We start from the raw sequence: 13,869 nt of genomic DNA, 5'->3' as shown, positions 1-13,869 counted from the left end.
GCTCGGCCCTTTCTTTTTTTAGTTTATTTTCAATATATTCAGGCCAGTGGGCTGTTCTTTCTTTACTTAAAAAATGCATAAATACTGTGATTTGTTAAAAAGGCACTCAAATGCTATGTACTCGAGGTACTGTCTTGATATTTTTCAGAATAAAGTTAAGTGGGAGTTGTTTTTAAGAAAAAGAAATGCACATGTGCAGAAAACATACAGAGTTGAAAGATTTCCAAAATGTTGGTTTTTATTTTTAGGTTTAAGAAGTTTGATCATAAGTACTTACGGAAAATCTTAATCCGAAAGAACCTACCCAAATCAAGCATCGTTTCTTTATACAAGAAGCTGGAAATGAAACAAGCTATTGAGATGGTAGAGACTGGGATTCTGAGCTCCACTGCATTTTCTGTACCCCATCTGTAAGTCTTGCCTGCTCTTTGATTTGGACTTTAAATGTCAGAACACCAAGGGGCACCAACTCATGGTTATGTTGCAGACAGCACCAGGATGGAGGAGGCAGCAAGATAGGGGTGCTGGTCAGCTTCCTGTTACTTTAACAGAGACTGAAAAGAATCAATGTGTGGAAGGAGGTTTATTTCAGCTCAGAGTTCTTGAGGTTCCAGTGTTCCCTTGTGCTGTGGCAAGGACACTGTGCCAGGAGTGGGTACCAAGGTGCATGCTCACATCTCCACCCAGAGAGCAGGGTGGACAGGAGCAAGCTGGGGGCCCGCAATCACCTGTGAGAGCACATTGCCAATGACCTAAAGACCTCTCCCAGGGCCCCACCTCTTCCGGTCCACGGGAAGCTCCCAGTACCATCACCCTGGGGCCCCAGTTCCTGTATGTGAACCTTTGGAGGCCATGCATCCAAACCATAACAGGGGCTGAATTACAGTAGCCAGAGGTGTGGCAGGTGTGGGGGGAACTCAAAGAGAAAGCTGTCCAGAAGGTGAAGGCTGCTGTGAGCTTCTGAGGTTTGTGTGAGTCAGCATGAGATCAGCTTGGAAGGGAGCAGGAGGTGCTGGCTTCCTGCTGACAGAAAGACTGCGGGGAGTTAGTGGGAGGCAGGGAGTGGGGAGAGGGGTGCCAGTCTATAAATCCATCATTCCGGGACCATTTCCTTTGAAACATGGTGTTTCTCGGGGACCATCTGCTAACCAATTGCCCCAAAGCTGGCTAGATATTTTTTTAAAGCTGTTTTAACGCTGACATTTAACAACAGCTCCTTTAATATCACAAAAATTAATTTACCTCCTGAAGATGCCCAGTTTTCTTCCAAGGGATGGCTTACGAATTGGGAAAATTAATCACCATCTATATTTATGGAAAGGAACACCAGCCCCCGCCATTCTGTCACTACAGCAGGTAAAGACACTTGATCATGAGCTTCAGTTATGTCTTCGCATTGGCAAAACCAGCATAGAAGGGCTAAGAATAGGTAGCAATAAAATTGTTGCTAATGCTTGGGTGTTATTTTCAGATAACGCCCCCCTCCCTTACCTGCTAATGAATCAGAAACACCACAGCATCTCTTCCCAGGCCTGCAGAACAGCTGACCTAGTGTCCCCTGGGGGCATCTCAGCACAAACAAAAGGCTTTCTGCTTTACTTCTCTGTAAGATTGTTTTTGTGGCTTGTGTTTTTTTGCTTTGTGCTGCGCCTTACACCACTCTGAGGAAACCTCCAATACTAAAATGGGAAAGCACTAACAAATATTTATTGGCAACGAGCTAAGCCATAGTGGAGCCAGAGGAAAAGTCAGGAATGCTGATTTTGTTTTCACTTAAAATGTTGGCATCCAAGATTTATTTTTTGCGACTTCTAAAATATTGTCCTCAAATCTTATTCTTTGCACCATAGCTCTTTCCTGCTCCTTAGATGCCAATTGTGGGCCACACACGGAAAGTAGGCTCAGGTCCTGCCCTCATGGACACATACTGTGGGGGAGCCATGGTGTAGTGTAAGGATCACACAATGAGTGATCTTAGGTGGGGAGCTGCCTGAGTGGGTGAGGGGCACAGCTCATGATGTTCCCAGTGTGGATGCATGACCCACTCACCACAGGAAGGTGTGAGCAAGTGTGCGTGTCCCAAGTGTGTGTGTCCCAGGAGAGCTGGACAGCTCCGGAGGCATGGCCCACCACGGGCTTCCTGACTGGCTTGCTCCACAGTGATGTAATGGTTTGCCAGGACTCCAGGGGCTTATCTTGGTGTGAATCAGTCTCTCCCGTGTTCCAACATATGTTGAACCTTGGAACTGTGTTGCATTGATCATAACCAACTGCCCCAACTTCTGACCTCAATGCAGTGTTTAAAACAGTTCTGTTTGGAGCCCTTCCAACCCCTACTTCGGGTCAATTTTTTTTTTTTTTCTTTTTCATTTTTATCGGTACCAGGGATCGAACTCACGACTGCCTACTTGCACGGCAGGCACTTCTGCAGCTAAGCTAAACCCCCAGCCCCTTGGGTCAATTATTTTTCAGAAACTGATCTGAGATTAGCAATGGAGTCTTCTGGGTAAGGGATTTTCCCTCTCCTATAGCCTAAACTAGTTATTTAATCTGAGTGAGAGAGGGGGTCTTTTTAAAGCTTATGTTTAATACAAGTTTAGTATTTAAATCACATGTATTTGATCTTATCAGAGGCTTGTAGGACATCAAGCAAAAAGGAATTCCTTTCCTAAGATCAAAGCAGCTAATTTTTTTTTAAAAAAACAAACCTTCATACAATAACAGGAAAAAGAAATGTGTATTCAGCTCACTTCTTATTATTCTGTATGAGAGGTAACAACAAATTCACACATATTTTCTTCTTTAGAAGTTGAAGCAATTGTACAAAAGTTAGCTTTCTCAATTCTGTGATTTCTGGAAGATTGCTACTAGCAGGGCTGTATATGGATGGCACAGAAAGTGTGGATTAGTGGGCATCAACCCTGCATTGTTACCTGCATTACCTACTTGACCTTCAGAACAGCCCTGTGAAAGGGTTAACGTATATCTTACTTCAAATACAAAGCAGCTCACCATACCTCTGAGTAGTATACTCTTAGAAATTATCAGAGGATACAGGCTCAAAATGATTAATAGCATCAAAGCTTTAAAATTTTTTTGATTCATTTTATAGGGTACTAAAATATTTATAAATTTATCAGCACAACAAACCTTATTTTGCATCCTTATTTTGTATCAAATCTCCCAAATAATTTTAGCATGCCATTTTTTTTAAAAAAAGCATACAATAATTTCATTTTAGCTTAAAAATGTTTCTAATTGATCATGCATTGACAGGTATAGGAGATATAATAAAATAAGGAGAGTGTTTAGATTGTAAAAAATGCATTAGAGTGAAAAGGCACATTACCATGAGGTGCCTTGAAAATACACTTCAAATGCACTCATCCCTTGTTCCTGCCGTATTCTGCAGCAGTTCTGAAAGTCTTCTTCTTCTGAGTGTCTTTGGTTGACCTGTGTGCCTCTCCTCATGTTTTGAATCTATTCAAAACATTTACTTTGCATGATCATTTGTCCTTGGGATAAGCCAAAATATGGTGAATTAGGTGGATGAGGACACACCATAGGTAGGGTTTTTATTTGACAGAAAGTTGCCTTAAATATTTGATCAGTGAAAAGTGCTCAAAAATATGGGGAATGTTTAAATAAAAAAAAATTGTTACAGGGAAAGACACATCGCTGTGCATCCATCCTCTTCAGAATACTGCCCCCTGCTTTGAACTCCTGTGTCTCTTCATCCTTGGTCTTTCACTGTAACAACTTTTTAAATTTAAACATTAACCATGTCTTTCTAAAAGGAAGGAGGAAGGAAGGGAGGAAGGAAGGAGGAAGGAAGGAAGGAAGGAAGGAAGGAAGGAAGGAAGGAAGGAAGGAAGGAAGGAAGAGGTCATGAGAAATGTAAACCTTATGTTCAAATACAGCTGGATTCACATTATTCCAGTTGTGTTTAGTGCCCTTGAAATCACCAAATCACCTTTATTTAAGGTGACAGATATTTCCTTTATGGTTAATAAATGAATGTTCTAAGGACAAGTCTTTTGGTTTAGCATTCAACTGAACCAGGCACCATTACCAGTTCAATTTTCCCAGGGCCATATCTTTCCTGGACTTGTGATGTGAGTATTTCAGGTGTGCCTGTGTTCACCAAGTGGCATGACGAAAGCCCAGGTCCCCCCTTGCTCAGGTGAGCCCGGCCACTGTGACACTGCAGATTCTCAGTGTGGCCCAGAGTGATGTGACACCTTCCAGATACTGAGGTTACTCATGCAAGCCAGGAGCCCGAATGGCCTTTGATGAAGATGCGCCCTTCCCAAAGTGGTCAGTTCCGAACTGGGGTGAGGTCCAAGTTGTATCTCCTGGTCTACCAAATTTCATTTTGATACTTCCTTTATCGGTGGTTTCGATATTTGTTTTCTGATAAACCGAAAAGGGAACTCTTTGGCTAGCTGGTGTTTCGTCTTAGCAATACATACACTCCTTGGAGCAAAGGAACGTACTCAGATGGTGGAAGCCTGTGGGAGTACCTAAATCAGAGTGAATTTTACCCAAGAGACATGTACGCAGGTTGCAATGCACTGATAACAATGTTTATCTCACCAAGGGTGGTAACTGTGGATCAACAGAAGTGACATTTGAGCTCTGCACGAGGGAAAGTCTGATTCCACTCATTTTGGAGGAAGGACCTTATTCAATGTGCAGATGGTACTGTGAAATTAAATCAAGCACAGTGGGATATCTAGTATCCAAAGCCTTGAAATCTTGCATACTACTTTTGAAATGTCCTAACCACTTATGGCTGTATTTTTACATGTGGGGAAAATCCTTAAAGGGGTGATCTGTATTGAAACTAATAATTACTCACCTCTGTGATCAATCATGCTAAGAACATACACAAGCAGATATTAAAGCCATCAGAGCCCTTGAGCATTCCAAATAGCCACAGCTAGCAGAAATAAGCAAGGAGACAAGAGAAACCATTAGGGTGTGGAGTGTGACAGCAGTGTTAAAATTAAGGCTTCCTTTTCTGTTGATCCTTCTTTTTTCTTTTTCCGTTCTCCGAAGATCCCGCATTACTCCTCTAATGAAAGGATTTTTAAAAGTGCAGCCACGAGAGATTGTAATCAAATACGTCTGTCACGTGGGAACTCTCCCCACAGCAGTCATGACTCAGGAATCTCCAGGGGACAATTGTGAATTGACTGCTTACCTGGCCCAACCTGGGCGGGAAGCGTCTCCTGGTGTGCAGGGCCTCTGAGCAGGGCTGACCTTCTTGGTGTAAACGACTTCACTTTCTCTTTGGAGATGTGATTCCAGTTTCTTAAATCACTGCCTAGCAAAAAATAAGGTCCTTAAAAGTTATCACTCCAGGAAGCTTGTACCCACGCACCTATGATGCTCTCTGAGATCACTTTTGCCCCAAGTGTAGGAAGTGGACTGTGTGGGTCTGGAAACTGGCAGTCACCTGTCTGCTATATGAGGAAGTGCAGAGTTAGCAAAGCTTGACCTTTGAGGAATTTTATTTCAGTTTAATTTAACAGTATTTGGATGTCATTTTATGGTGCCATTTTCCAATAACTGGGTTTTATTGTATTTTATCAACGTGTCGATGCATAAGAGATTTCCTAACAGAGGGGAACAGTTACTTGGCTGTCACCACCTTAACTGCGGAAAAGCTCTAAGGAGGAATACATGTTCTGACATTTAAGTTGGCTAGCAAACACAACAGGAAAGGTGATAGAAAAACGGAGTTCTGGAACTTAGGGTCCCTGCCACTCCAGGGCGGACAGGGCCTTTTGGTGCTTCCTGGTGCCTCTCAGACTAATGACAGCTTTCCTCTGACTCTGCTTTCAGGGCCCAAAGGACACAGGTGACCAAGAGGCTTTCCCCCGAAGATGTGGAGTCCATGAGGGACATTCTGACACGCAACCTGTACCACGTTCGAAAACGGGTGTGTGCAAGCCAGCTGCTGTGATGCCCCGTGGCACGCCCCGAGGACCCGTGCTCCGGGAACCCATTCTGACTCCCAGTCTCCTTCCCCTGGACGAGTCCTCTCTTCATGGTTTGGAGAACAGAAAGCTCCCTGCTAGTTTCTGCTGTGAAGCTAGCACTGGTGGCCTAGAAAGAAACGCAAATCCCATTGCCGTCTCTAGGGGTCAGGCTGCCCCAGCCCTGCAGCCTGCAGGTTTCCAGAAGCCTGGGGCTCCCTCTCCTCCAAAGAAGGACAGCTGCCAAGGTCACCATCACCCCACAGAATGATGGTGCCAGTGGCGTTCTCTCAGTAATTTTGAGCTAATGAGGGTTGTAAAATTGACGCACTGACAGCACGATGTGGAAAGTTGGAATGAAAGGAGAAACGAGGTGTCTTCCTTCCGCTTGGTTTTGGAACAGGCACATGGAGTCTTTACTGGACCTTTCTTAGGATAATGGATGAGTCCTTTGGGAAGTTTGGATAAATAACACTTGAATTGATGCCATCTGTTCTAGGAGGTTTATTTTTGTTTTATTCTAAGTTAGTGCAGCCTGATTCTAGGGTAGAACTGTAATGAGTATGGGAGGGCCACGGCTTTTGTGACCGTGACACATAGGTCATATCTTAGTGGGATTTTAAGAGTCATCTCTGGCAAGCTCTTTCTTTTCAAGTGGAAAACACGGAGGTCAGTGAGCCTGAGGGACCAACTTGTTCAAGGTCACAAGGAGTAAATCCAAGCTCTGGGCACCTGCCCAGGGTTCTGTCGGTGACTCTGGATTCACATAATCCACAGAAAGTCACTTCTGGCTTCCTGTTTCAGGGAGGATTAAGGGGCTATGTCAGCACAGGGCTCTACATCAGCCGAGAGCCTGCTTGGGTAAATCCCCAGCTCCAAAGCTTTCCAAGGGAAACTGTTTCAGCAAGGCTATCTCATGCTGCCTTCAAGATAAGCACTTCCTGGTTTGAAGAATGGAGTTAGTTTAGTGACAGCTGGGGCCAGGAGCCCCAAGTACTCAGCCTTTGCCTTGAGTTGATGAGTTCAGGAAAGATCAGGCAGCAGAGGCCAGATCTAGAAACTCCCACTTGGTCAAAGGCAAGTCCACTATTGGGGGCTTTCCTGGCTTCTTCTTTTGCATGCTGTCTTCTCCACCGTCCTCTGGTGCTCTCTTTCTTCTAAAAGCTGCATGGAGACCTACTTGTTGCCCTGAGTGGAAGCCCATTGGCCTCTTGTCACTGAAGGGGTTTATTACTGTGCACCGTGGGGAGCTGGTGAGGAGAAGGGGGCCTCTGTCTCCACTTTTGGTGCCCAAGCGTGAAGCTCTCTGGTCCTCCCCTCCCCCCCTTCCCTTCTAACTCCAGCTTTACAAGGTCAGTGAGGCTCTTCTCGGCCACCAGGATTCTCTTGGTCTCTTAAAAAAAAAAAAAAAATCACCCTGCAAATGCAGCTGTCTGTTCCACTGTTTCTAGTGGAAATCTGCATTCTGAAGGATGGACGCAAACCATGTATAAAAAAGCCACCCACGGCTGTCTGGCCTGGGCCATTGGTGGTTAGCACTTCTCAGTGTCAGGGTCTCAGAAGCGACTCGGCGGAGTCCAGAGCCATCTGGGCCAGTGGGTACCTCTGGCCGACCCTAATCTGCAGTTGGTCAGAACGAAGCTGGCCTCTCTGAAGTCCCTGTCCTCAGCTTGTCTCCAGGGGAAGCTACGAGGGAGGGGACAGTGAGGGCAACCCCAGAGGCAGCTCTGTGGAACATGGAGGGATCGAGCATGGGAAATATCCTTCCAAATTTATGAGAGAAGAAACTGAACCAAGACCAGGTCCCAGGAAGAGCTCAGTGCCCGACAGGCAGTCCCTGGCATGGCCTCAGTGACTGGCTCCCTGCAGAAGGTCTGTGTGCTTTCAGAGGAGGGCAATAGTGTTCCCCACCTCTGTGCTCTTCATCTGGGCTATGCCAAACTTCAGAAGCACCGCACAGTGATGTAAAGTCCCTTCTCCCATGGGCCCTGAGGTATAATTAGGCAAACACAGGCTCCAGCCAGCTGCTGACCCCTTCCTGAGTGTGGGGCCAGTGGAGCCCACCGCCTACTGTATGTGTTCAGAGACATCTGGGCTTCCTGCTTGCAAAATAGACAGGAGTGACATCTATCCACCCCGTAGGGTGCAATAGAAGACCAACGGCTTCCTAAATGTGCCTGCTCCAAGGCCACACAGTCCCTCCCCATCAGCAGATGCTCTGTGACCTCCTGGACAGGAAGCTGCACTGGGCGAGGCCTCACCTGTTCTGCTCTCTCTGCAGACCCTGTCCTACAACAAGTACAACCTCAAGCCCCAGACCAGCGAGACGCAGGCGAAGGAGATCCTCATCCGCCGCCAGAACACCCTGAGGGAGAGCCTGCACAAGGGCCACAGCCTGCCCTGGGGAGCCCAGGTGTGAGGGGCCCCAGTGTGGTGGGACAGCTTCTGCCCACAGGTGTCTGTCACTAGGCACTCAGCTGTGCCCGGGCAGTGCCTCCGTGGAAGGGGGGCCACCACCTCACGTAAAAGTCGAGCACGTGCCCTTGCCCGACTTCCCCAGGGAGGCTGGGCCGGTGCATGTCCTTGTGTTGGGGTCCCTCATCGTGGGGCTGTGGGTTTGCATTGAGAGGTCACGGGTGGTGCATTTACACCAGTGAGGGCCACAGCACGACTTGGCCTCTGCCCTCCTGGCTCTGCCAAAGTCTTCCTCACTCTGTTTCTTCCTTCTACTTGATACCCACAGGCTGGTACCAAAAACATCCGCTACCTGTCCTTCCCCTATGGCAAGCTGCAGTCCGGCAGGAGAAAGGCGGGCACCGAGGAGGGTGCAGGTAACCTGGGCTGGGCTCTGTCCCTGACCGCTGTTGTCTGGCCCTGCGCCCTCAGCTGCAGGGGGCCCTATAAGATTGGAAACCTTAACACTGGGGTGTGGTCTTTGGCGAGGTGCAACAGTTTTCGTATTTGGGGAAACAAACTGCCTTTTTTGGGTGGAATTTTCCATTTCTTCCTTTCTCCATCTAGTTTTTATTTGGCTATTGATCTCTGAATGAATTTGAGGCACTCTGTCCCAGACGGACCTCATCCGCCTCTCTCCCGTGGGCTGCCAACATTTTTCCTTGTTTTGTGTTCAGCTTTTACTATTTTAGATCTATTTGCTGTTAGAAAATTTTTATTAAGTCTGCTCTGAGGTTGATGAAAAATTATCTAATGATTCACGCAATTATTTTTACTAAGAACTACAGTTAATTTTCCCTTGTGAATTTCAACCCATCAGAAATTTCTCCTTGTGAAAGGATTAAGATAATTTTCAAGGGACTGAGCTGTCCTGACACAGTCTTTTCCTCAAAGATGAAATGTCACCTTTGCCTTACTAGAACATTCAGGATGACGATGGTTTTGAGCTTAATTCTGTTTCATTGGTCAAGTTATCTACTCTCAGACCAGACTTGCCTCCGTAATAGTGTTTGAGATTATCACTGAGTTGTTCTACAAACAAAAAAATCAGAATAAACCAGACAGCAATACAGGGCATGGGATAGATTGACTTAAAAATATCCTCCTGGTACAAATAATCCAAGGCTATTTTTGTCATTTGAGTGGTAGAAAGGAAGAATGTGTCACTGAATTTTCTTTTCTCCTGGGATGACCCAGAGCAGGCTCATGGGAGCATTGATGTGAAGATTTTAAGTAAGCATTATATTAAAAAGCAGGACAGAAGAGAGATAACCCACCTTCTAACGTGGGCTTGTCTCAGGAGGTGGAGGCTGTTCTTTGAATGTTGGAGACATCTTGTCACTTAAGTTAAGTGGAATGTCACCTGTGTGAGCCTCTTCTTTATGCTAAGATCCCACCTGAACATGACTGTCCCCTGAGGGAGCATTACACTCTGGAGAGCCAGTGGACTGTGAAGGGACAGGCTGAGGGGACAGAAGCATCCAGGTCACCATCCCTTAGGCCACGTCCCTAGCATCTGGGGACTCTGGTCCCACTGCAGAGAACAAACCGAGAAGAAACCCGTGGAGAAATAGGCATATATACCAGTGTTACTTACTCTCTGCATTCAAAGCCGTTGGTTCCCTACCTTGATTTCTTTTGTTTTGTTTGTTTGTTTGTTTCTTTCTTTCTTTTTTTTTTTTTTTTTTTTGTACCAGGGATCAAACTCATGACCTTGCACTTGCCAGGCAGGTGTTTATGCCACTGAGCTAAATTCCCAGCCCCCATCTTGATTTCTAACCTGCTTTCTCAAGATGACTTAGCCAGATTTGGAAAAGCACTGCTGAATGGGGAAGTTAAGATTTTTCCGGTAGCCTCTTTCTAAACACCGGTTGTCTGGCTAAGCCTGTGGGTACACTGTACTAGTTACAGCTATGACAGTTTCGCTTGGTTTTCTCTTTTCTTTTTCTTTTCCTTTAAAAGAACCTTCCCACCACATCCTCATCTCCTTGTTCCTCCCTTCCCAATTTCTTAAGGATCAGTTTGCTCTGATGAAAAGGGATGAGACCCAGGTTTAAGGCTCAGAGGCTAACACTTTCGGGGAGCCCCCATGCAGAAGTCCCAACCAAGGCAACTTGGCACTGTCACCAGTGGTGTCCTGTGGTCTCTAGTTCAGCGCTGACCTTTTAGACACAGCAGCTCTGTGCCTTATGCTGCATGTCCTTAGCCTGCTTATCTCGTCTTGTGATCAAACCCTGTCTTGGTCACCCAGGAGACTGGCTTGACTGGTTTCAGTGCACTTCTGTGTGTCTACCACACTGTACATACAGCGTCTGCCTCCTGGTCTCTTGGAATGGCAACCTGTAAAGGGAAATCTTTGCAGGGTGAGAGGTGGAGCTTTAGTCAGAGCTCAGCTTGGCCCTGAGTTCCTGACCCCTGGGCAGTAAGCCTGAGCTCAGATACTGAATCTGATTTCCCTCTTTGCTACTCTGTCTTTCTAGATGACGACAGCAGTGACCTCGGACTCCCGTCCATCACGTTCAGTGCACGGCCCCAGTTGGGGTCACTCCGGGAAAGCCGGCCGGTGCAGGTGATCCCCATGAAGAGTTTACCACAAGGTGCCATGACAGTGCCCTTGGGTGATGGCAGAGACCCCAGGCCCAGCAGGAGGGCAGTGGTACGGGCCAGGCCTCTGTTCTTCGCTTTGGATGAGGAATTTGAGTCCAGAGAGGACAGTGAGGAGGAGGCCTCGGCTCTCAGGGCCAGGTGGACAGCGGAGCGTGCACACAGCAGGGAACATTGCCAGTCCTACAGCCCTCTGCTCCACAGGAAGTAGTGCTGCTACCCCTGGGATCACTTCCGATTTCCCATTGCTGGGAAAGGGGGTTTTCAGACGGGAGCTGTGGAGTTCACTATTGGACATGCATTTCTCAGAGATGGAGATGTTTGGGAAATTGGGAGAGAACTTGTACATGAGTCACATTCCAAGCTGGGAGAGCAGAGGTGATGACAGGACCCAAGTCCCCAAGCCTCCCTACGATCACCTACTGAGGCCCGTGACCCAGCTCATGTACTAAGATGAACGTGCGATAGCTTGGTAATTGTCGCTGACCACATGTGTGTGTGGGTTAGAATCAAGTGGAGCTGGGCAGGGCACTGCCCGGATAAGACAATGGGGCTGCAGTCCATGGTGAGTTCTTTCCTGCCAGCGGCTGTGTTTGATTGTGATTTGGGTATCCCATAAGCAATAACCCTATCTCAAAAGAAAGGTGAAAAGATTTATAACATTGCTATATCTGATCAGCAACAGATGTGATCTGGATGACAGGACAAGTCTCCAAATGATGGATTCACGATCTATTTGATAATTACAGTCTTGATTTTAAAAACAAATACTAGAAACACAATGGCCACAGAGTTTAAGGACCATGACATGACGATGTATTTATTAGATGTGTGGTGGGTTTCTTTTTCTTTTTTTATTTTGGTATTAGGAGTGGAACTCAGGACCTTGTGCTTGCCAGACAGGCGCTTTTGCCTCTGAGCTGTATCCCCCCCCTCCCCGCCCGCCGACTTCATTTCAAACCACACACTCCAGCTTTCAAATTTCACCAAACTATTTTATCCCTCCTCCCTCCTTCCTTCTCTTCCCTCTGGCCATCTGTCCATTAATAATCCTTCCTCAGGCTTTCTTTAATGTGCCAAATTAATAGCATATAGTAATTAAATATCCTTTTACAGCTACTATTTCTGGTGCCCCCGCCCTCCTTGGCTGACTTTTAATCCTGCCCACCCGTAAGGCTCTCTCTTCATTTAAAAGGACGCTCCCAGCCACATCCTCGTCTCCCTCCTCGCCTCCACCTTTTCATCCCTAGCTGTGCCCATGTTTGGGGGCCTGCAGGGGCTTAACTGTGAATTTCCCTTTTGCATGAACATGTGCGTTTACTCTGCTGGTCCAGGGTGCAAATGACAAGGAACAGTTTGTTCATTTTAACTTTTCACCATTTCACCAAAGGATCCGGGTGGGCCATGGATCCTTTTGCTCTCTCTAGTTTGTACTTTTGTAGGTTTTGTCAGTTTCGCTTCTAATCAGGGATAATTACGGCTTGTGCTTGCACACATTGAACTGATGATAACATGCAGATGGAAAAGGATGGTAGCAAAGGTGTCCTCAGCATCCTTACCTTCCAGATGTCAAAGCTGAGGGCCTGGGATGCCACCGAATGCCAGCTCAGGGCTGCTGTCCCTTGCAAGGAAAGGGCCATGTCCTCGGGTAGGATCTAGGGGCACCAGTAACAGACCAAGAACATCTGGCTTTGCCCGAGATTTATACACTGGATGATTCTCGCCCCGTTCGCTGAGCCAAAGAAATGGCAAAGGAGCCAGCTGGTTGATCTTCTGAAGTTGTAATCTTATGTTGTTTCTGATCTAAGTATTTTTATTTTGATAAAAATTATGCACTATCAAATGATAGTAATGTGCTAATCAAGGATAGAACCACATATAAATCCTTGGGCTTTGCTTTTTGTTTAAACAAACGAGCAAGCAAAGCAGCAGAGGCAACTTCTGGAGAGAGAGAGAGAGAGAGAGAGAGAGAGAGAGAGAGAGAGAGAGAGATTGATTTTACTCCCAGTGGTAGGTGGAGGTGTGGCGGCTGCAGACAGCTGTGCAATTCACCTTCCCAAGGCCCTGAGCAAGACTACATCTTAGTAGGTGAAGGGCGCCTGTATCTCTTACTGCTCTCCATCTGAGTAACAGCAGAGGCCCGATTGCAAGGTCCTTCTGAGAGTAGGCAGCAAGGACTTGGGGTGAGAGGAATCTACCGGAGCCTCCTGGCTTGCTCTCAGATGCAGGTGCCATTAAGCAGAGGGGTGGTGGGATTCAGGGTCCATTTAATTAGTAGAAGCTGCCACAGAAACTCCCACCCAAGCCAGGAACCACAGTCTACTGCAGAAAGTAAGCTCAGGCAACAGAGCAGCAGACCACCAGGGTGACCAGGGGGCGTGGGTTTGCATTAGGGACATCTAGGGCCGGAACAGTGTGAGGCAGGCAGGGCACCTGTAGGCCCGCCTGCCAACCTCTTCCTCCGTACCATGCTCCCATCACCGGGGACATCGCAGTTCCCCTAGTGGAGATTGGTTTTTCCTGTATGCGCACAGCAGTGATGAAGTTAACAGTAATAAATGCAGCAATTAGAACACCGCAAGGTGAAAGCTTATTTAAGTGTGTGCGTTGTTTATTTCTAGAACTTTCCCTTGAACATCTTTGGATGCAGTTGATTTGGGCACAGGGAGTCAAAAGCACAGACCACTGTCCTGAGAAAGGGACAGGGCATGTGGCAGAAGGGACCAGGTTACCAATGTTAGACCATCTGCTGGTTTATTAACCTGTGTCCTGTGCACAGGACATGGCCAGCGTGGCCAAGAGAAGATGAAACCTTTGATCCTCTGGT

General features: G+C 46.8%; 1 protein-coding gene across 1 annotated transcript in view; it reads left to right on the top strand.

Annotated features, from left to right (window-relative positions):
* The window catches only part of Slc9a4 (solute carrier family 9 member A4), a 48,666-nt gene extending 35,031 nt beyond the window's left edge, over positions 1 to 13,635 (top strand). Inside the window, exons 8-12 of the mRNA XM_063229756.1 lie at positions 249 to 410; positions 5,851 to 5,947; positions 8,266 to 8,397; positions 8,728 to 8,815; positions 10,919 to 13,635. Of these exons, the coding sequence (XP_063085826.1) occupies positions 249 to 410; positions 5,851 to 5,947; positions 8,266 to 8,397; positions 8,728 to 8,815; positions 10,919 to 11,253 (814 nt within the window). The 3' untranslated portion in view covers positions 11,254 to 13,635. The remainder of the gene's footprint in view (positions 1 to 248; positions 411 to 5,850; positions 5,948 to 8,265; positions 8,398 to 8,727; positions 8,816 to 10,918) is intronic.
* Positions 13,636 to 13,869: the final 234 nt, after the last annotated feature.

This window comes from Cavia porcellus, unplaced genomic scaffold (assembly GCF_034190915.1).
Source record: "Cavia porcellus strain 051 isolate PalLab524CR breed Dunkin Hartley unplaced genomic scaffold, mCavPor4.1 scaffold_18, whole genome shotgun sequence".
Lineage (NCBI taxonomy): Eukaryota > Metazoa > Chordata > Mammalia > Rodentia > Caviidae > Cavia > Cavia porcellus.
The sequence above is the reverse complement of the archived record's forward strand: the minus strand, read 5'-3'. Positions and strand labels throughout refer to the sequence as shown.